The 23,965-nt window shown below is 37.0% G+C and overlaps 1 protein-coding gene across 1 annotated transcript in view; it reads right to left on the reverse strand.

Annotated features, from left to right (window-relative positions):
• The window catches only part of LOC137503048 (uncharacterized), a 33,583-nt gene extending 9,883 nt beyond the window's left edge, over nucleotides 1–23,700 (reverse strand). Inside the window, exons 1-3 of the mRNA XM_068230456.1 lie at nucleotides 23,640–23,700; nucleotides 22,612–22,741; nucleotides 14,880–14,975 (exon numbers count right to left, since the gene is read on the reverse strand). Of these exons, the coding sequence (XP_068086557.1) occupies nucleotides 14,880–14,975; nucleotides 22,612–22,677 (162 nt within the window). The 5' untranslated portion in view covers nucleotides 22,678–22,741; nucleotides 23,640–23,700. The remainder of the gene's footprint in view (nucleotides 1–14,879; nucleotides 14,976–22,611; nucleotides 22,742–23,639) is intronic.
• Nucleotides 23,701–23,965: the final 265 nt, after the last annotated feature.

Below are 23,965 nucleotides of genomic sequence, written 5' to 3' on the forward strand. Positions count from 1 at the left end.
ATGAACAGGAACCTGAAATCTTCCCTGATTGCATATCATCACAATAACCAATCCAAGTAGGATTCTTGCCAACACTGGTTAGCCCATGCCTTCAATTCTGCCACACACGAATCTCATAGTAAAACTCCCATGTTCCTTATGTTCTGTTACACCCCGTATTCTCCTATGTCCAACGAACGTGGTATTGATAATCTTCCCGACCTGTCTAAACCCAACTATGTTCAGAAGAAGAAATTGTCGGTATCCTGTAAGACAGGCAGAGATAAGTACAACGAATGTAGAAAGTCAACTAGGTTGAAAGTTGGTGATCAAGTTGTTGTCAGGTCCTATACCATTAGTAAAGAAATTAACAAATTTTATGCTAAGCTTGCTCCTAGGTATCAAAGTCCCTGTACTATTTTACAGTTTTTGTCTCCAGTATCGGTACTGGGGAGTGACCCCATCACCAAGAGGATTAGGCGAGTTCAATTTTCCCCGTTATAATCACGTTATGTGTGATCCCTCTTCTCTCTTAAGGGCTTCTTGATAATACGTATGGTATGTAGTTCGGACCTGCGGATGAGGCCTACATTTCAGTGAGAAAATTTGTTTAATTATCTTTAGATTATTTTGTAACTATTCTGGTTGCGTGTGAATTTTATTTAGTAACTTTTCCATGTATAGTATTTTTGTTTTGAGTATTGCTTCCTGACCGTATGACCTTTTTATCTCCAAAAGTTGTTGTTTAGTAGTGTGCGAATTAATTACAACGTGTTATGATTTTCTGCACCAAATCTTCTGCATTCATGTCTCATGTATATCTTAATATCACTGTGTAGTAGCTTACTACCGTGTACTTGTTACCATTGTATTTTAAAATGTGATTGTGGTTCGTGGCGTGTGGATCCTTTCACTTGCGCTATTGGCACCTATTTATTTAATCGTTAATATCTCATTGCTCCTTTGGTTTGGGTGTATGCCTGCTCTGTCCATTAAAATTGATTCTATCCTGATCATTGAAGATTATTAAATTTTGATCATTAATTTAATTATGTATTATGTAGTAGCCTTTGTCTTGTAGCAAATTTTGGAAAATTGTACATAATATTAGGTCTGTGCATTGTTGTTCACTGGTATGAAAACTGTTAAGGTGTCCTAACCTGTATTTATCTTTAACTGTTCTAGTATTCTATTGCCTATGTCTTGTTATCCGACTTTAATTTGGTGATATAACTGTCTATTCCGGTTGTGGTATTGTTAGGTGTGCATTAAACGAACCGAGTAATCTGTTAGGTTAGTTTCTTTATTTGGGGGGTTGACTAGGAACTGGATAGTACCCGGTGTTAGATCCTATTTGTTGAGTTTTGGGTTTGCCTGTGGATATTGGTTATTGCGGAACTCTGTCGATCGGACTTGGTAGTGGTTGGCTGTTTGCCTTTACGGCATGGACTTAACTGTCTTCACTGCTTTCGGTCTACAACTTCTGGTGGTACGATTTCCTAATTTCCGATTGGTCTCATGCCCAACTTTTAATCATTTCTGTAATCAGTTGTGAATTACCCGTTAACTGAGTGATCTATTTCTAGTCATTCCTGTCCTTTTGATTTTCTGGTGAGTAAAATTTTACCCTATCTACCTTCTCAAAATTAGGCATCTGGGTTTTTCTTTCTGGTAATGGTGGTTAACTACGTTGTTATTTGTTGTATTTTCGGGGTGCATGTGGTATTAATTCTGCATTCTTCTACAGACCTTACATGCCTGTTTTCTGTCTCTAAATTGGTGTATTATTCATGAAGTGTGTTAATCTATTGAGTTGTAACGTCCATGTCGTCCTACCTCGTCTACTTGTTATGGTGGTGTTATTTTTCACAAATTGCACCAATGGATCTTCTCCTTTCGAACCTAGTAGGTAATGGTTTTGGTCCTGAGTTAGTTATGTTGTAACGGTACGTGATTTTGTTTAAAGCTTGCATTGTGAGGTGGCATGATGGCTTCACGGCATGTCGTTGAGGATAGTTAGTGCTCCCTTCCCCCCTTTTTTTCTAACGCATGTCCATTGAGATTCATTAAGGATGTATTGTTATTGTGTTGTATAATGAAATGGTTATAACACTTCGGTATGGTCGATATTGCATTTAATTTACCCCTGTGTGCCCGTAGATTGGGAAATAAATCCCGGCATGGGTTTACCACTCTTCTTAGAAAAACCTGGTCTGCTTGCATGTACTTTGTGATTCCTGTATGACCTAGTCTGTTCTTGTTTTGTTTTAATTCTCTGCATACCCAGGTAATCTGACGTCATCATGTATTTATCCTGTACTATAAAGTTCATTTTGGATTAACCTGCCAGTCTATTGGTCCTTTTCTCTCCCGAGTGTTAGTATCCGTTGCTATTAATTTTTGGTCATCTTGTCGTTCTGCGGGGCGCCAGTTGAGTATGGGATTAACTAGTGCTTCATAGGTGGTATTGAAGCCTCCCACTATTCGATGATCGGGTCTTTTCGTGGTTTTTTCTCCTTCTTCACCGTTCTATTGACAGTTTTCCGTCGTCCTAGTTCATGATCTACCATTTAAATTTTATTTACCTTGTTTCGTATATATTTCGCACGGTACCTGTGGCTGTGTGGCTACCGTGTGAGTCTATGGATGTCACTTGTTACTATTCCGGATTTGTCCGAGATCCCTTGTGGATAACCGGTAGGGAATCGTGTCAGGTCTCTGCTCTCATTTCCAAATTGGCCACTTAATTGAGGGGTATTTCTAAACCATTTATTTAAATGAGTATTCCATTGTTGATGTATATGTTTGAAAATTCGGTGAAGTTGTGAGGAATATAATTTAAGATTGGGTGACACTTCGGAATTTCTTTCTGCCATTTTCTGTCCTGCTCCACCATGGTGTTAATGATTGTGTTATTATGAGTTCCTATATCCTAATACTATTCTTGACTTGGTGTTGCTGATACGCGTATCCACCATCTGAAAGATCTTGAAGTCTCGAACTGCAGCTAACTATATTCATTTTGCCTTGAGTAATTATTCACCGTAACCCATGGATATTGATCTTTTTCTCATATCCAGTTTCTCAGAGTTTCCCTTATTTGTGAGTATAACTATATCTGATCTTATCTCTTCTTTAGACGGGTTATGCATGGAGTGTATACGTAGCATTACAATTGATTAATTGCATAACATAATTTCTAGATTTTGGTCGTGTATTTAATGGGTTTAAAAATTTATTTATTGGCTACTCCACTGATTTAAAAAATTAATTGTAATTTTAATTAACTTGGATTACTGTGTAATGTGTTATTGCTTCGCAACATGTTCTCCCTTGGTCAACGTCTGGTTATTTTGAAATTATGTGTGGATTGCTGTTCTCTTAGTATTTCAATTCGGGAAATGATTTGACATCTCTGGGTAGGTCATCTATATGAAGAGTACTGTCGGTGTGGCTGTGTTCGATAATTTGATGTGTTTCTTGCTGTGTTATCATGCATTGCTGGATCAGGTGTTGTGATCTGTAGCGTGTTCTTACTTGATTGATGTCAGGACTTATTGAACTTACCCTGTTTGTGGTTTGTTGTATTCTGTCAGTATTTTCTTTCCTAAGCTTAACTTATTTCTGTGTATTGTGTATGTTTGAAGTTGTATGTCTATGCAACGGTAGCTTCTCGTTTTCATTGTTGCTGGTGGTGTCTTTATTATGTGGCATTCCGATAGGGTTGCTGACGTGCACAGAAAACTAATTTGAGGAGATGACTATCTTTAATTTTCAAGTTAATTCTTTTCCTTATATGTTCTGCATAAAATTTCTGACGATATATTTAACTTTAGCATGATATATTTATGGTTATATACTTCCTAGTACCTGCTCAAGGGTTGTTTAGGTAATTATTGTATTCTATTGTAATCTTGTTCTCCTTTTGCTCTTACTAGTAGTTGTATCCAATGCCATACTGTAGTCTTAAGTCAAGTTAATCCAATTTAAGATTATGTAAAGGATTTACCTGTTGGATCTTGTGATCTTATTACTTGCTCACCAATTTTGTTTTCCTATATTTGTTCATTTCTTTTCCTTGCCCTTCTGGGCGTTTTTAATTTGTTAAATTGGTTTATGCCACCCTGGCAATAATAATAAAATGGAAACCAAATGAAGGCGTTTCTTAACTTACGCAAGTCCGATAAACAATACTAAAATGAATGTCTAACATGTGATAATCTCAATTTGGGTGTATAATCGCGTGCATTTAAATCTAAGAAGGTTTATTATTCTACCAGCGAACATTTAGGAAGTTGTTCAGTTGTGTGTGCGTACCACAAAGTAACGAAATCTTTGAACAGTTGATACATATGAACTTGCGAGACTTGTTTATTGGAATTAAAACTTAGCAAATGATCTGGAGCATGAGTGTCACCATTTATCTAGAACATTAACAGATTTACCTGCGACTTGCGTGTAGCACCCCTGTAATGCATGGGACTTCTTCATGATTGAAAGTAACTGGACAGCTAGTGTCATTTAAATGCACTCAATTGTTTTTTACTCAATTCATATATGTTTTGGTTACTAATTGACTATTGGATTCATCTTGCTGGTGGTGCATAAACTGGGACATGTGATCGGTGGTCATTTTCTTATTCGGACTATTCCGTCAAAAACTCAGCTTGTATCCAGACCACTACCTTATGAAAGTCATTATATGTTGTATATGTGGAGCTTCGTGGAGGGAGACTATTTCCGGATTAAGAATTTATACCTCTCTGTGAATACTTTAGCGCTGGCTGCATGGCCATTGAAATTCCACTCTTTAATGTGGTTTGCTGCTGCGTTAATCATCAAGTGATTCATGGTCACAGATACCGTGGTTTTCAATATTTATAAACATTAACTTCCACCGGCTTTAAAGAAATTAATGTGCCCATCTGTGGTGTATGGCCAGACAGTGCCTTTTCCAGTATTAGCCTGCATTCTAGTGTCGTCGGTATGAACCATCTCGCCACTCCTCCCCTCCACCGAGCGAGTATGCGCGCGTAAAAATTGCAACTGTGGTCTGACATGTAGGCTTCTGGCCAGTCGCCATTAAGGTTTTGCTAGTGAGCTGTGATGGAAGGACGGCGTGCTTCTCCACTTGCCGGGATGGATAGAGTGATTATCATGGACCCAGGGTGACGTTCGCTTGATACGGCTTATGCACTCTTCAACTGTGAAAGTTAATTTTAAATTTTAGTACCATTTAATGTACCTCGCCTGGAAATTTTGAGTGCACTCTAAGGATTACCTTTACCATACGTAAGTAAGGATATGACGCCGAAGCGAACTCACGACTATGGTAAGATACTACACTGTAAGTGTTTTTTCAACTCATCTTTAATATGTCCCAACTGGTGAACTGAATATTTCAAAATGTGAAGTGCGTACCACGACAGGATGAAACTTTGCATCAACTTAACTCTACGTTTTAGCCCTGCGGTGTTTGAACGTTATTCGAGTCAAAAAACTTATATATAAACTACTTTTGTTTACCAGGGACTTGCACCCGCTGTGAATTAATATTAATTTTTATTCTTGGAAATTGTAAATTTAATACTCAATGTTTGGTAGCGGCTTTCTAGCCCTAATAAGTAGGGGTTAATGCAATGTTTTGGCAGGGTTATTAACCAAGTGAGTTTCTGCAAGGATGTGGAACAAACGTTCGTTTTCCATCTTAATTTTCCTACTTCTGGGTTATATTATTAAATTAATTTGTTTGGTATTTTCGTGATTTTTCTACGTCCTGTTTTTCTTTTGTCTCTCAATATGTACATGCCTATTGTCTGGTGGCCTATTATTGGCCATTTTCCTTAACTACCTAGCGTGTTTTCGTGGCCATGGGAATATTATGTTAATTGATGGTGATGTTGATTGTTGATGGATGTTGGTGGAAATGAATTGATTTCCCTGTTATGAAATTAGTATTGTGAGTTGTTTAACCTGTTTTTCTTTTAATTAATTTCGGCATTTTTGTCTCCCTGTTGGCATATTTTCCTACCCTGTGTCGTGGACGTTATTATTATTATTTTGGGGTAAACTAATTCTTGGAAAATTGATCGTAATATTCCACCCTTCCTTGTGGGAGCTCCTTGGAATATACCCCAAATAACGTTTCAGTATCAAGAAAATCACTATTTAAGTACAACTATATAACCATTCTCTAAAAGATGGGGTGTTTCACTGACATGGACATGACAGATATGAAAAAGATTTCAAATTCTTTAACGACTTACTGGAATCAAAAATGATAACCTCCCTAAAACCAGTAGCTAATAATAATGAAACTGAAGCAATGATTTATTTAAATCAAGAGAACTGGTCAGACAGACAAAGGTCTGCCTTCCAAAAATTGAAATTACCAAGTTTCGACAGAGACATAATGTTGTGACTACACTTCAAGGGCAATTTTTTAAATAAAATCACTAGAAATTAAGGCCTAAAAGGAATCAAAAGTTTCAAAATATCACCTTGTCCCTGAAAGTTTAGACAAAGAAAACCCTAGAAAAACATTGCCATGATTGAACCAAATATAACCATACTGTAGAACTTAATTCATAACCACTACCACTGCCCTAAGCTGATTGCATTAGAGTATGCGAAGCTCATCATTGAATGTACAAATAAGCTCTGCCCCACTTGTAGCATTATAATGAAGTTAGACATTATTATCAGCATCTCGACAGTTCATTAAGGCTCGTCCCTACCCCATTTAATCCTTCTAATCTGAATGGGTTGCATCGACCCAGATTTTATATTCAATTGCTTGTAACTGACAAAATATGAACTGTATATGCCAAAAAACTTGTGTATTTGTTCATCTCCTTTAGTAGGTATTGACATGATTTAAAAATATTTTTCAGTTGGTGACTACTCTACCAGTTCAAAAAATTACATATATGATGAATGGATCAAATGGACATATCCATTAATATCAATGCTGCCCTACCTGCTGGTCACTACACAAACCATGTTGGACTACCTCCACGACTAGGGAGTGCTGCATTGTTTCTGTGATCAAATATGGCTGGTCATCAGCGGTTAATGAGAAATCTATATGAAATTAGTGAGAGTAAACATGAAGAGGAAGCTGATGATGCATTGGCTGATCCTGAATTTATGTTTTCCAAAAAAACCGATGACGATCACGTTTCTCTGGAGGGAGAAGAAAATGACGAGCTCCAAGTATCTGGTTATAAACTACAAGATGACATTGACTCTGTACAAAAAGAAGTGTACATATCTCGAAATGGGACGGAATGGAGAAAACAACCATATTGACAATCAGGTGTAAGGTACGTTCCACATTCAGCAGAACCCCTATTTAACGTTTTTACAGGGACCTGAATTTTTATTGTTAAATGGGGGTTAACATACATTGTGCCATCATATGTTATTTACACAATGACAGCAATAAAAGAAGGAGATATCTACATTATACACTGTACTGTAGTTACAGTTGGTGCTTCATTTTGACAATTTTTGTTGGTGAAAGCAAATCTCTTCAGTTTAAGGTTTTTCTTATAAGGTTATGCATGATTTTTCATAAAAGGCAGGAAAGATACTGAACTCATACAAACCCATTAAAATTACTACAGAACAGCAATCAGTTTGTTTGAACATTATTGCGGATGTTTTCCAAGCAGCAGCCGACTCATTAGCATGTATTTTCTAATTCCAATAGACTGAACACCCATATTACATGTCCTTCTTAAGAACTGCAATAGCATCAGTCCAAAGGATTGTTGCAAAAATTGCCAGTTTCCTATTTCAAGCGGCATCACCTAACCTAGGTATCAATTGCAAGAAATCAGCTTCATTTCCCGTATCAAATCCTATTTACAAAGAAACAGTAACAGTAAAAATGTCCACCTATTTGATACTTATATTTGCATTAAGCAAATCAATTAATCACACACAGTACATGTTTCATTCCATTTTGAAACATCTTCAGCTGTATTACATTGCTTAGGTGAAAACATTAAGTATTTATCAGTTTAAGAACATCTCAAACAGGTACCTTGTTTTTCTTAAAATCTACATAAATTTAAAATTTGAAATAAATTAAAATGTATGTGGATGGTTGAATGGGGTGGTGAAATGAGAGGGAAATGGATCTGTTTATGGTTAGCCTATTTTAAAAAAATCTATTCACTTGAACAGATGTTGTAAAAAATGTTTCCAGCACTTTTATCACCAAAATATTCTGCTTGTCTTCTAATAAAAAGTTTTTTTGAAAATATAACTTTCCTTTGTCACCGTCCTGAATATTACAAGGTGTTCTCTTCGTTTGCTCCTTCAAAGGTGATTGCTATTTGTTTTAAATTTACAAAAATATCTCTTGAATTCAGTTAGTTCAGGATCCCTGAACCTGATTGCTGTTTTACTATTAATAAAAGAGCTTCCCCATAATCTTGTTGCTAAAATCTACTATGTCCTTGGAGGAGCACAGCTAATGCAGCCTTCGACCCCATTCAACCATCCACATTCATTTTAATTTATTGCAAATTTTAAATTTATGTAGATTTTAAGAAAAACAAGGTATCTGTTTGAGATATTCTTAAAAAGATAAAAACTTAGTGTTTTCACCTAAGCAACGTAATACAGCTGAAGATGTTCCAAAATGGAATGAAACATGTACTGTGTATGATTGATTGATTTGCTTAATGCAAATATAAATATCAAATAGGTGGGAATTTTTATTGTTATTGTTTCTTTGTAACATAGGTTTACCGTCCACATTTTATAAAAATAAATTTCAAGCTCCCTGTAGAATAATAACAATTTTACTATAAACATACAAGGGAACAGCCATTCTGAAATTTAACAAGATGCGCAAGTACATAACCTATCCTCTGAAATTACTTATGCACACCACTGTATCTTGAGAAGTATCACATTCCTATTTAATTTCAGAAAATAGTAAATTAAGGAATCTTTTACTTCAGCTTTTATTTCTAAGACTTAACAAGTAATGTCATTGCACTTATTGCAAAAATATGTTATCCCGATGTTTAATACACCAGTCTGTTGTGAGAAAACCTCAGACTCACTCAAGATCAATTCACTCATGCGTAGCAATGAATCAACACAGAAGACAATTGATCGCATTCAATATAAACCCTGGAGTAGAGTGTATGAATACTGGTAATGGATGAAAACTAACATGCCGGAATTTGCCTGTGACAATGGATGAAACGGTAAAAGGATTCTCATTGTATTATAACTAAAGGATATTGCACAGATTAATACAAGAATTTTCATAGATTATAATAACATTGTCATTAAAACGGGGGTTCTGTTCTACTACATCGGCCGCGAACAGATGTCAATGAGAGTCAGACATCTCATTTTAGCTCTAAGTGCCCATGCTCCAAATTCCTCTTCTGCCTTGAATCATACTTAGCAAGCTTATGACGCCTTTTGCAGTGGTTCTTAATGTCCCATAACCAAAATGAATAGAAATATAGAAAAATTTTAACATTTCCTTAACGCTAAATGCGAGTTTTGCCCTACAGTATTTTGAATTATGTAAAATTGAATATAAAATTGCATTGCTCTTATGGAATAATTTTCAGGACCTGAAATTTCTTCCATTAAATGCGGGTTTATGCTAAATCGAGGTCACACAAAACTGTGGTTGCACTGTAATACGAACAATGCTATTGCTTCATTTACATCATGGACCTATATCCATAGGCCTATATGCTCTTCAATATTTTAGTTGTTTATATTAATAATACGTCAGAGAAACGTAAATTTCAATTATGCGTATTCCAAATTGAGTAACATAATGAGAATTGCACCTGGACCCACGAGATATGCTCTTCAGAGGAGAGGTGATCCCAGATGTTGGCAATGAAGTTATTCATCATTTATAAAATGCTGGAAACCACTTTATGGGAAACAAATTTTGAAATGAAGAGGATATTTGCAGATAAAAGGAAAGCTACAAGCCCATTTCTTTGATAGAGTTTGAAGCATTTCTAGATATGTACGGTTTACACAATTTGGAAACAATAGCAGTTTCTGTCTTTTGTTAACTGCTAATAATCACAATGAACAATAAAATGCAGTTATCTATATTTGCAGGCTTGATTTTGCTGGAGTCTACAAATCAGTGGGCAAATCACTTCGAGAAGTATGGAATGAAGCAGACGGTCACCCTATCCTTCGAGCTATAATATCTCTTCAACGGTCCCAAATGATAACCCAGTTTTGAGCTTCGATAATAAGGAAGAGAGACCAGCCCATAGATGTAATGGCAAGTTAACAGCAATAAGAGATGTTCATGACATGTTCGTTTCAGAACTACCTAAAGTGTTTGTTCCATTTGAAAATAATACTGTGGATGAACATCTGGCTTCCTTTAGGGAAAATGCCTCTTTAAGCAGTATTTATCTACCAAACCAAGAGGAAAATATGGAACAAAATTATGCCTCCTCTCGGATTTGGACACGGTTTATGTGTGCACCTCTGCAGTTGACAATGCTACATCAGTAAACAGAGAGAGAGAAGTGAACAATGGAAGGAATGTGGTATTGAGACTTGTCAAAGATATTGAGGGAACAGGGAGAAACGTCACTACAGACAATTTCATCACCGACTTTACCCTGGCTAGTGAGCTTCTGAAAAAGAACCACAATTTCAACAATGCCAATTTCCTACTGGAACATTCCTAGAGACTTAACACTTGCTGATCCCATTTTTCATACTCCTCAAATGGACCTATTCATAAGAACTCAAATTTTCATACACCATTTAATAATGTATCAGCAAACTCATAAAAACTAACCAGTTCTCCAAAACACAAAATTGATATGAATCTCTGATGGACAGGTTAGTACAATTACTTACGAAAGATAAAAGGTGAACATCAAAGAGACATATGCACGAGCTGGCCAAGAAAGATGATACTATGGATTGTACACAGGGGTAAGATATAAATAATGCACAAGCAGTCAGGAAAATACAAGGACACTAGTGCATGAACAAGAACTGGCTACTTCAGATACATTGAAAGCCAAGGCACAACAACTTACAAACAGTACGACACAAAAAAATCAAAAGGTAATTCTCAACCAAACAAAAAGGAAATACTACAAAGATCAGTGAGAGTGTCACCAACATTTACAATTAGTTACATTAAACAGAACAGACATTTCCTAACCAACAGCCTTTCTCTTGACAAGACTATTCAAAGAAAACATTAAAGGCTCCCAGTTTGAAGTTGCTAAAGATAGAAATGAGTGGCACCATGTGCCGTCCAAAGAGAAACCCGCTGACTTAGTGTCTCTATAGAAAAAAAATAAGAACAGGTGACTGAATAAAGGATCAGCATTTTCAATTACAAAATCTGGGCATACAGTAAGAATTGAAATGACTAGAAAATATGAGCAAAGCAAGTTCAAGATAAGACTATTATGCAGTTCAGGAATGTAAACAAATTTTTAATTCCAGGATTTTTGAGAGAATTGACACACAGAAAGTTCATTTTCACATAAATTACAAAAGCATTCCAAATAAAGGAATTACACATGCAGCTGCACCTTTATGGATACATAATCAAATATTACCACTTAAGAGTCTTGATAATGATGATGATGATGATGATGATGATGATGATTGTTGTTTAAAGGGGCCTAACATCTAGGGTCATCGGCTCACTCGAGAATCAAGCGCAGTTTACAATACCTTATGGTCAAAAATAAGTCCCATATTAGTGTGAAAATTTACATCAACATAAGACAAAGATTTTGCCCTCTGTCCAACAGCCAAAGAGTGCATCAAGGTAACAGGTAAAGACAAATACTTATATAGACGACATGAAGAGGGGAGGTAGAGGAAACGTCATGACATATGGCACTAGAAACACCGAAAACATCCATGAAGAGTGTAGAGTGTACAATCTAAAACCGATTATGCCATCCATGTTTGATGCAGGTAATCGGCTGACTGCAGTCCCGTAACTGCAGCAGTGTGCACATGTGAAATGCCAGGAAGAAAGCAGTGGTAAATGACGAATGCGGCAGAGGTGAGTTGACAAGATAAAACCTATGCCTCATCAATCTCTACTCGTATGCAACCTACAAAACAAAATTCACTATTTTGGATAACATAAGAGAACAACACCAATGGAAAAACAGCATGAAGCAAACTTCCAGCAACACATGATGACAGACACGTCAGTTAGATACACTGTATAACTCCCTGTGAAGAAATGCTTTAAAACTTGGTTGATCTAAACAAATGGAAATTAAGCATGTCCTGTCCCTGGAAAGAAACGTCTGAAAAATAAGAAGTTTTGCCAGGAATATATTAAATTCATGTTAGAATTCAAATCACTTGATAATTTGAGAGGAATGTGAAAACCTGCAGGAAGAAAATCACTATTAAATTCCACATTACCCTGTCATAAATCATTCAAGTAAAACAGCAAAAACACTTGTTAAAATAAACGCTTCAGTCAAGACTGACAATGGCATTAGTCTCAACTACATACACCATGAAGGGTCATCCACTCAAGAACTTCTCTTCACTATAATCATCTGACTGTGGGCTCAACAAATAGCATTTACGTGTGTATGTCAGATTGTTTAGCAATAAAATGTTGCTCTGTGTAAAATGCAAGGCAGCAAAGCTTTAAAAAAAATTGGTTTTTCATAACTCTCCCTTCAAAGTCTGAGATTTGCGGAGCCTTTCTCTTGACAAGACTATTCAAAGAAAACATTAAAGGCTCCCAGTTTGAAGTAGCTAAAGATACAAATGAGTGGCACCATGTACCGTCCAAAGAGAAACCCGCTGACTTAGTGTCCAGACGACCACAAATGAACACAATTGTCAACAATACAGTTTGTTGGCATAGTTCTGGATGGTTGAATCAAGATCCTTTGAGTAGGAATAAATGAAAACGTGATGTTCGAATTAATCTCCCAGATCAAAAAATGCCACAAATGCCTCTTAGAGACTTGATGATGACTTATAACAAAAGTTTCAAGATTAAAAAAGGTACAGAGAGTAGCTGCATATTGTTTTTGATTTAGCTCAGATTGTTATAAACAAGAGTGAAATTCAAGTCCACTGTTCACATCGGAGTTGAACCCTCCACTCAAATGTTGCATAAATGTTCTGCAGAAAATATTAAATCATATTGATTATAACAATAATCATAGATCAAGAAGCCATCTCCTTGTCGAAAGAAGACTGCACAATATCTTAATTCTAGTGGGGAGGAAATATTAGATCATTCTGTATATATATCATCATCTCACTAATCTAATTATCATTGCGGAACAACTTCTACTACTTCATCATGGCACTCAACCCTTAATCACATCTCTGAGAGGCAAGTTTCGGATCCCATCAGCAAGGGGGGCGGCAAAGAAGCAACAATTATGCACGTCTCAAGGGTCCTAAGTTAATGCAGATACATCTGAACAATTAACGCGAAATACACAAAGTGTGCGTGTACGCATTTCTTAACACTTGAATAGACAATTTGCTGGCTCAATTCTCATAAACACTGGCGTGAGATGGAACAAGACCAGACTGCCTAGCTACCAAGTCTCTCTACAAAGACATGATACCTGATCTTACAACAACTACATTGCTCGCCTCTCTTTGTTCACTTATTTTCACAGAGGTCGCCCCCTGAACATTTACAGTGATAATGGCACAAACTACTTCAGAGCAGCTAAGGAAATCAAGGCCTTTCTGAAAAACAATCCTGAGAAAAACCAGCTCTTCCCTGCAACTGCAGGCATGGGACTGATACAGCATTCCATCCCTCCTGCAGCACTACACTTTGATAGAAAACGAGAAGCAGCTGTCAACAGTCTGATATATCACCTTAGAAGAGTGATGAATTCTTATTTCTTGACCAACAAAGAATGGACCACTCTTACAACACATACTCACATCTCCTCACTAAAGTTAAATGACGACCCTTTTGACACTTCTTACCTAACTACATCCAATTTCCTTGTAGGAGAGAAAAATACTACACTCCCTGATCATGATTATACTTCCTCTCTCATTATCCAGATGGCTGTATATTCAGCAGCCAACCCAGAATTCCTGAAAGAGATTGTCAATTAAATATCCCAATAAATAGCCCATAACAACATAGTCACACTGAAAGAAACACATGCTATGCAGTGGGCGATGGCAGTGATCCTAATTCATGTAACAAATGTTCAGGTGAGTAATGGGGAACATACAAAGCCTATTCACAAACACTGTCCTTTACCACATATGAAACAGAAAGGCAAGATCACTCTTGAAGGGCTCATTTATTCATTGAAAGTTTAAGTAATATTATAAGTCACCATAGACTAGTATCATCACAGACCACATTAGGAAGGATAAGAATGTTTTCTACTTGCCACAAGATGACTACAATGTGTGTAGTACGTAAGTGAATTCTGACAGTAAGCAAGCAATCACCTGCAACTTGTATCTACAAATAATTGTATTATCTAGAAGTCAATAATTAATAAAATCAACAAGATTACAATGGTGTTTCATTTGGAACAACTAGTAAAATACCCAGGAACAGTAACAAAAAAGTGCTCCTTATAGCAACTCCGTGTTTGAAAATATTCACTAAGTCAAAAATATTAGTAGCAATGATACCACCTACCAAATGATATACAGTAGAGATCTTTGGATCTACCCCAACTGCTGCGTGATATATAATGCAAGATCTTAAAGAACATGAAGGAAAGGTGAAAATTAGGTAAGTAAACAGTCAATCTCATAAAAAAGTGTATCCATCATATGTATTGAAATGAAGGGTCAACCATTGATATCTGTTCAGCAATTTTCTATTTTCAGTACCTAAGAATGGCTTATCAAATTATGTATATTACCTCAAGTGAGTTTTCCTGCATTGGCCCTGGCTCTGTTAACTCTGATTTGGCTTCTTTATTCAGTGGTATCATTTCTGATACATTTTCAATATTTTCCTGTGGAAAATAAGATACATAAGTTATGCACGTTACACACATTTACAAATACTGTCACCAACAAATGAGCGTGATAATTTACTACTTCCAAGTGTTACAGTTACTTTCAAAATTTTACTACTGTTTAAGAGAGATTTCTACCAGCAGAGGAGGCTGCACTGAAAATGGTGTTATCATCCTTGTTCAAACCTAATGTCAGAGAAAGCATGAGACTGAGAACCAAATATAAAGTGAGAAGCATTTTCTAGCCATATCAGAAGATATCCTACCAGAGATGGAAATTGGAAGGAATCTGCCACAGACATAAACACTAAATTATATTAATTGATTTTATGTATCCAATTACGTCTATCAAATCATTGAGGTTGTTTGAATCACATCCAAGTATTAAAAATGTCCTAAATCTTTTGCCATACAGTGAGAAATATTAATACTATGCTCTTAACATACATTTTGTTTAGACAGACAGATCAAAATCCCTTGAAACATTTTAATCACTTTCTATAATCTGGTTTTGCCAAGCTCACAGGGGATAAACACTGCATTGAGACAGTTCTGTTCATCCAAGTGTAAAAATAAAAAACGAACATGAAAGAAGCAGGCTTATCACAGTCATAGACCAGGGAAAGATGACTACAAATGAGATGTTTTACTACTAATGCAGTGTTCTGTGAAAAACTGTGGGGATGAGAACACCATGAGTGTTGGAGTGTACATCTGCAGTTACAGAAGCTCTTTCATGATCTACAAAGGTCATCCAATAAATAAGTTTCCTTATTTTTTCTCTGCAAACCACATGTTTTAGAATTAAGTTGGTACTGTAGGAACTTCCACTGGCGTATGGCTGGGGTAAGGTGATCTTCAACCGCACGTGCTTGCTCTGTGTTCACCAGTACGGCGCTACCTGCCATGGAGCAACCACTTGAAAGCGTTTCCACTTGTGAACTCTGTTCTGTTATTCGCTTTTCCACGGCAAAAAATTAAATGGCTACCAATATCCATTGCCATTTGGTGTGAGTTCATAGTGAAAAATGCATGCTGGCATTCATGGTTGCTGGAACGGCAGCAAGATGTACATGATGACAAGCGCAGCGCCAGGCCCATTACAGCCACTGTTGGTCAGAATGTGGTGGACAAAGATTAATGCGTCAGCACTGATGAGATAATGAATCTACTGCCTCCCGGCACGGAAAGTGGGCAGTCCTTTATTGCAATGATATTGTTGAATGTCTTGCAGTATTGAAAAGTCTGTGCAAGACGGGTCCCAAGTTTTCTTACTGATGTTCATAAGCAATAACAGAACGAGGTAGCCTGAGCTTTCCAGCAAATGCTTCAAAGAGAGGGAGATCAAATGTTTTCCCGCATTGTTACTGGAGATGAGAGCAGGGCGCATTATTCAACTCTAAAAACAAAATCACAAAGCATGCTATGGAAGAAACTTGGTGAACGTGCTCATAAAAAAGGGCCAAGAACTCACTCTTTTTACAATTTACTTTACATCGCACCGACAAAAAATAGGTCTTATGTTGACAATTGGAGAGGAAGAGCCTAGGAGTGGGAAGGAAGCAGCTGTGGCGTTAATTAAGGTACATTCCCAATACTTACCTGGTATGAAAATGGGAAACCACGGAAAACCATCTTCAGGGCTGCCGACAGTGGGGTTCGAACGCACTATCTCCCAGATGCAAGCTCACAGCTGCGCGGCCTTAACCGCATGGCCAACTTGCCCAGTTAGACCTCAGCCTCTGTAGGCATAGTTTTGGCTACTGCCTTTTGGGACTGTAATGATGTTGTATTGGTTGACTGACTGCCCCAATGCACTGTGGTCACACATGAGAGGTCCTGCATGGTCCTCACGAAGCTCAGAGTTGAAATCCAACGAAAACGTTCTGGTCTTGTCTCAGAAAATATTGCCCATTCAGCTCAAAGGATGCAGGATTTGCTGCAGAACTTCAAAAGGGACCTTTTTCCCCATCCACCTTATTCTGCGGAACTTGCCACGAGTGATTTCCATCTCTATCCACAACTCAAGTTGCACGTTGGAGGTAAGCGGTTTGCAACTGATGAAGAGGTGGAAGAGGAAGTGCACCGCTGTCTACAGAGATGGGACCCGACCCGGTATGATGAAGGTATCCAGAAACTGCTGCCAAGATGACAAAATGTTTGGACTGAAATAGTGACTATGTGGAAAAGTAGTGTACGAGTTGTAGAATTAAAATTAAATATTTCTCAAAGGTAAATAAAACCAAGCACCATGCGGCAACAGCCCCCGTAGGGCCATGGCTTACCAAGTGACCACTGCTCAGCCCAAAGGCCTACAGATTACAAGGTGTCATATGGTGAGCACGAACAATCCTCTCCGTCGTTATTCTAGACTTCCTAGACCAGGGCCACCATCTCATTGTCAGATAGCTCCTCAATTTTAATCACATAGGCTGAGTAGACCTCCAACCAGCCCTCAGATGCAGGTAAAAATCCCTGACCTGGCCAGGAATTGAACCCGGGGCCTCTGGGTAAGAGGCAGGCATGCTACCCCCACACTGCAGGGCCAGCACAAGTGTAAATAGCCTGCTTGTATTTTTTGTAAAATAGGGAAACCTATTTATCGGATGGCCCTCGTACTACGAGACCTTTAAATTTTTCACATGGATTCATGAAACATTTTGACACTACAGGGGTGCAGGAGGGACTGTGATATAAAGCTTACATTCTATTACAAGTTAGTTTACTAATAAAAGCGAATTAAAGTATAAAATTCCAGAATATACTCACTTATCCCATTTAATACAGAAGAAATTGAACAGTAGCTGAACTAAGGAAAGGAAGATAAAATGACGCACAAAATGGAGAGTTTGTTAAAGACGAAGCCATACTTTCCATAGTAGACTTAGTTAAATGTAACAAAAAACTTTCTAGTTTGTCAAACATACAATTTTAACATAAATTATTACACTATAAACATACCCATAAAAAATAAACACTCTATTATACAAAGAATGACATGTTTCATTCTACAAGAACATCCTCAGATTCTACGAAATCACATAAAATATGCATATATGTACAGCATTGTTTACGTTGCATAAACCTGTCAATGATAGAGAGTTCAGTGATAATATGAGCCAGTACTGACAAATAAGAAATTTACAAGTATTAATATATCGAGAAAACTCCTGAACTTATCTAGACTGCCAATATCAACTTTGTTGTCACCAAATACTATTTCAGGACTGTGGTCATGGAGAGGTAAATGGAAAGTTTTGAGTATAGCACAAACCTTACGGAGAGGGGAAGGGAAGCATGAGAGGGGAGTGCCGAACATTGTGGATCCCTCCTACTGGATGTTACAATCTAGTACACTGTACCATGGAGAGGAGAGGGGGAAGTAGGATGGAACGAGTGGAGCACTGTGGAATACTCTTTCCACACTGGAGAGGGGAGAGAAGGTTATTAACCTACTTCATGTTATAATGTACTTTTATGTAAGATGGATGAATGCAACTGAATGATTTTAGATGAATAATGTACGGAATTGAAATAGAGAATATCTATAGGATATTATTGTGATAAATGCCAATTTAATGAGTAAGTATGGTCCAGATATTATGTGAGTAGAGCGATGTGCGGGGAATTTTTTAAGTGTGTATGGTCATTTAAGTTGGTTACGTTAGCACTTTTTGCGATGTAGATCTCGATTGCTTCCCTCATATTCAAAGATTTGATTTAATTTTCCATGTGTAAAATTTTTAGATCTGTGTTGATGTCTGTGAAATAGTGTGAACTGTCGTATATGTGCTCCCCAAAGGCTCAATGCTGATTATATCTGATCGTTTATTGTGTTCTTTGAATCTTGTGTGGAAATTTTGTTTTGTCTGACCTATATAGGTGGCATTGCAGTTAAGTTCTTGGCACTTGAGTTCATAGACTCATGACTTTGAGAAAGGGTCTTTTTTGTTTAGGTGCACTTGTTGATGTGTCTCTGCAGTGTGTTGTTCATCCTAAAGGTTAATTAAAACCCTGTTTCCTAAAGATATAACCTACTTTTTATGTGTTATTATTAATGTAGTTGAGAACCAAGTGTGGTGGTTTTCCAGGGACTTTTCTTTTGTTTGTTTAATATTTTATCTACTGTGCCTGGAGGGTGGTTGTCTTCTTTCATGATTTGTTTAACAATTCGTGCCTCTTCATTGAAATCCATTGTGCTCATTGGTATGGAAACAGCTCTGTGTATCATTGTATTCAATCCTGCTATTTTTAGTGTGTATGCATGGTTAGATTCGTCAATAGCATGCAACACCTGAGTGGGCTTGCTGTACACTTTGTAAGACAGGTTGCCATTATTCCTGCTGATTGTGGTGTTATTTTCTTATTAGATTCTTGCTCCATTGTGAAGCTGGTGGAATTTTGTACATAATTTAGTGTGTTTAATAACTGGTGTGCATTAGTGAAGTCATTATCATATGCACATGATGTCACCTACATACCTGCTCCAGTATAATATTCCTTTTGAATGCTGATACGTTTAGAAGATGTTTTCAAAGTTATTAAAAAACGTTTGCTATTATACCTTATAAGGCTGAGCCCATGGCTAACCCTTCTTTGTGGCAACAGATCTTGTCAGTGAATACAAAGCAATTTTGGTGTAGCATTGTTCTAATAAGGCTAATTATTTCTTTGGTTTCCTGCAGTGAAGTATTTTCTTTATGAAGATTTTCGGTAATTTTAATGGATTCATTTATTGTTACGTTGGTGTACATGTTAGTGATGTCAAAGGGTATCTTTAACCCTTTACCACCCACATATTTGCTCCGCTTATCCCCACGTTTCAACCTATTAATTAGGAAACATTCAAGCAGAGCACACCGTTTCCCAAAAAGGTTAAATATTATAAAAAATATTGATCACAATTTATTTGCATTTTCAATAATATTAGAAAATATGCCATCATTTACAACATTTAACATACCATCATGTCCATTTCTCTATTCATTGAGTCATAAGTTTGTCGGTTCAAACCCCCACCCGTGCTGGAGATACTCAACACTGAGGTAGGCTGTATTTGTTATATTCTTATGTTGTCTAAATCCCCCTAAGCCAATAAAGATGAGATTTTGAAAGTGTAATGGTGACCTTGTATATCAACTTTCATTTCCTCTAGCAAGTGTCTTCCCATTCTGTTTCTATTTTACTGAAATGCGCCTGTTTGATTGCTGCATTGATATATACGCAATCGGTAATGTCAATGAATAGATTGTCTCCGCCTAACATATGTAAAAATATAACCTATTTCTCATAATACTCTTTTGAAATTATTGATAGGTTCAACATCATCCATATAATCATTGAGTAATGAAACAAAATGTTTGTGTTACCTGAATTGCAGCCGCATCATCATCAGGTCCGATTTCTAGATATCCGTTTTCACTTATATCAAAGTTATCAGTAAAATTATCTTTGTTGATATGTTATTTACTCACTATAAATTTACCTCCACACCTGCTCAACAATTCTGTGTCATTTCTTATGCCGTTATTCAGCTCAGTCTCAATATCCGCAGTATTCAATCCCGTCATGTTTACGAACTAAACAGCTGACCAGCATTCGCGGAAGTTCAAGACCGTTGCCTAGACAACTTCAAGACAAATTCTCACTCTTCTTTTATTTCCTAAGCCTTGTATATTGTACTGCATGTTCATCAAAGCCTAATAAACAATTCACAACCAAAAAATACAAAACTATTGCATAGATTGCACACGTATGCAGATAATGCAGCTGGGTATTTTCGGGCAATACGGACTGTAAGGCAAAGTGAACAGTCGGGCGCTTTTGGGCGGGAAGGGGTTGATTAGTTCTAGGCTGGTTTTAATTTATCTGTCTTCTTTAAGTGAGATTTTCTCTTTTAGGATTTTTTCAGTTGTTAGCTTAAATTGTAAATTGGCACATCATAATTTACTATTGGTCTAATGGGACATGAGTTTTTGTGTATTTTGGGGATGGCTCTTACTGTGGGGAGTTTGGGATTTTTTGATAGTGAGGCTTTCTTTTTCTTGTTCTGTGAGAATAAAGTCTGTTTGCTGGATAGCTTGTTTTATTTTGTTTTGAAATTTATTTGTAGGGTCACATTGTAGTTCTTGAATTCCGTTGTTGTTGATGACAGCTATTTTTTTTTTTTTTTCTATATACCCAAGAATAGAACATAACAAGAAGTGTCAAGAGTATAGATCTTGAATAGCAGTGCACTCGCATCTCACATATGTTCAGACACAGTTCTCTTCTGTAGTGTCTGTAATTTAGAACTCAACCGGCACACATTTATTCAGAGAACAGTGTGCATAAGCTGCAGAATTTCACCTTTAAGCAACTCCTGGACAATATCACATCTATAAATTAGCAGTTCACAGTGTTGGGAGTAGATTTTTGCTGTCGAGTCACAATTATTCATTGAATATCCCTCTTCCAACTCTCAAGGTTTTCAAAGACTCTGAGGTGCAAGAATGATGTGCAGGAATTCACTTTTATGCCAGTATAACTACAGATGTGTGCTGGGATATTCAGCTTCATCAAATACCTCTAGAATGGACCCAAATTACACTCGCCAACATGAAAGTAGAATGTTATCACATCACCATGTAAGCTATCAGATGAAGAGAGACTGAACTGTAAGCCACACATTCAGAAGATTACAATGGACTGTGTTTACAGTAGCAACCGACGGAGCAAGGAAAGATGATGACAATAAGTCGCTTCTTCTCCAAAATTATTTCACAGCTTCTCCGCCAAGGCAGAGTTTTACTATGAGATCACCCAAAATTAGTAACATTGTGAAGAAATTTAAATGATGCAAATCTTACCTGGAATTTATTTTGGAGAAAAAATATGTTCACTATGAGATTCAAAGACCTACTGGCCATAACCGAATTAAATCCAGCACCCACAATTGTCCTTCAGTTCAGCAGCTACTAGCACTAAATTTGGATAATGTATGATAGGAGCTGATGTCAATCCCACAACGATACCATTACCAAACCATGGAGAATAAAAACATAACCATTCAACCTACAGAAATCCATTTCAATAAACGCCAGAGGTAATCAATAAACAATAAACAGTCACTTGATGGGTACTTAGCTCATGAAATGTCCTGATGCCTCGATCTTGAAACGCTGCCTGTCACAACTTCATTGGTAGCTGGACCTAACCAAGTTTCCTTCACTATCAAGTCCACAACTTTAATTTAGCTTTTTGCTACTATCAAACATAGCATGCACTGCCATCTCCCTAGTAAATGCTAGAGGCCAATTGTCCACTTGGCGACCATAATCTGGCGGCATGTGCCACCAGAACCCCTTTCTTTGCCCCATGAACAAAGTTTCTGTCACTAGTTGGACCTATAGATGTATATAAATACTGTTGTTTGTACTTCCTAAGAGTTGGCTGCCTTGCGTAGCACGTTATCACATACTCCCAGACAAAGAAACAAAAGAGAGACATACTTTTTCTAGATGCCCATGTAGCAAATGGCGACTGCTGGGGTTAATATTGGGGAAGCACATAGTAAATTATGCCCCTGCCAAACTTATTCAGCTACTAAGGGTTAAATTCTGACCTCTCTAAAGTTATTTGCCATGAGACTCACAAGTGATGCATTTGTTGTTCTCTCAAGCCAGGCTGGTTCCTCTTTGATTTTTACTTGCAGGTCCATTTCACACTGCAACTGAAGTAGTTAGAAGGTACTGGGGTTCTTGATTACTTCCAATGATTTTACACTAAAACATAGGCCAGAGAAATATATTACCTTATTGCTGTCATTGCTACTTAGGTTATCTGTCAACAGACTAAGCATTATGCTTGAAATTTTACATGACCGTCAATATTATGAACATACCAAAAAGACTCAAAATTTTACATGACTGTTAATATTGTGATCATACCTATTGGACCTCAAGTTTTCTATGACTGATACTATGCAGAAGAATCTCCATAACAACACTGATAACCATAACAAGAATTCTACATATGATATCCTAAACGGAAACCTCTCAAAATTTCGAACCCTACTATCATATGTCGCAGCCTACAGTGTAAAGAACAACTCAACATTCACAGCGTCACTATTAAATTGCTAACATAGGTAAATAACACAGCAACACAATAATTAAAATTATGCACTACATATTGTAATTTCTTTCTAAAACTAATATCCGCTATCCTGCATCTGCGTAGCCCTTCAGAAAAATTCTTCACTCCAAAAAATTTTGATAGTTAAGGTAAGTTACGTTATATTGCTACAACACACGAGGAACAGATTTGCTGGCACTTGTGACACAAAGGCCAGGAGTTTTCAAAAAGAATGCCAGTAATATGCGTATACAGTTTTAATGCTTAAGTAGAAATAAAATTTAAGAAAATTAAAAATATTAAATGTTAAAAATATGTAGAATGCTGAAGCTGAGAAAGATTAGTATTAACTTCATACTGTTCCCAATTGAGATCTATAATTTTCGCAAGAGTAAATTATAGAACTTGAACCTTACCGACAATAGAGATTGTCGACACAGTGTAAATGATAGAAATCACAATTTCTCAATGAAGAAAATCTGTAGCACAATAAATTAACGGAATAGGCTGTACAAATGGCTAATACGCGTCTTATGTAACACATACCTCACACCTAGAGACAAAACCTGATATTTTAATTCAGTGTAATCACTTAAAACAAACACTTAAAGAACGGATTTGATTTCTATCAGTCAGTAGAACGGGCTGAATTTAGGAAAGGATGAATTACCAGTGACAACTCCAGAGTACACGACACTTCTTGAAAACAGCACTGGGTGCAATGTCCCGTTATATTTGTAACTATCAACTATCAATACAGTCCTGCTCTAGTGGGCTTTACACGTGGTCAAGGAGAATGAGTAAGAGATGACTCTCAACGTTATTTTTCACTTCTGAACGCAACGGCTGCGCAAAGATCGCCAGGAATTGCA

The sequence above is a fragment of the Anabrus simplex genome, chromosome X, assembly GCF_040414725.1.
Source record: "Anabrus simplex isolate iqAnaSimp1 chromosome X, ASM4041472v1, whole genome shotgun sequence".
Classification (NCBI taxonomy): Eukaryota; Metazoa; Arthropoda; class Insecta; order Orthoptera; family Tettigoniidae; genus Anabrus; species Anabrus simplex.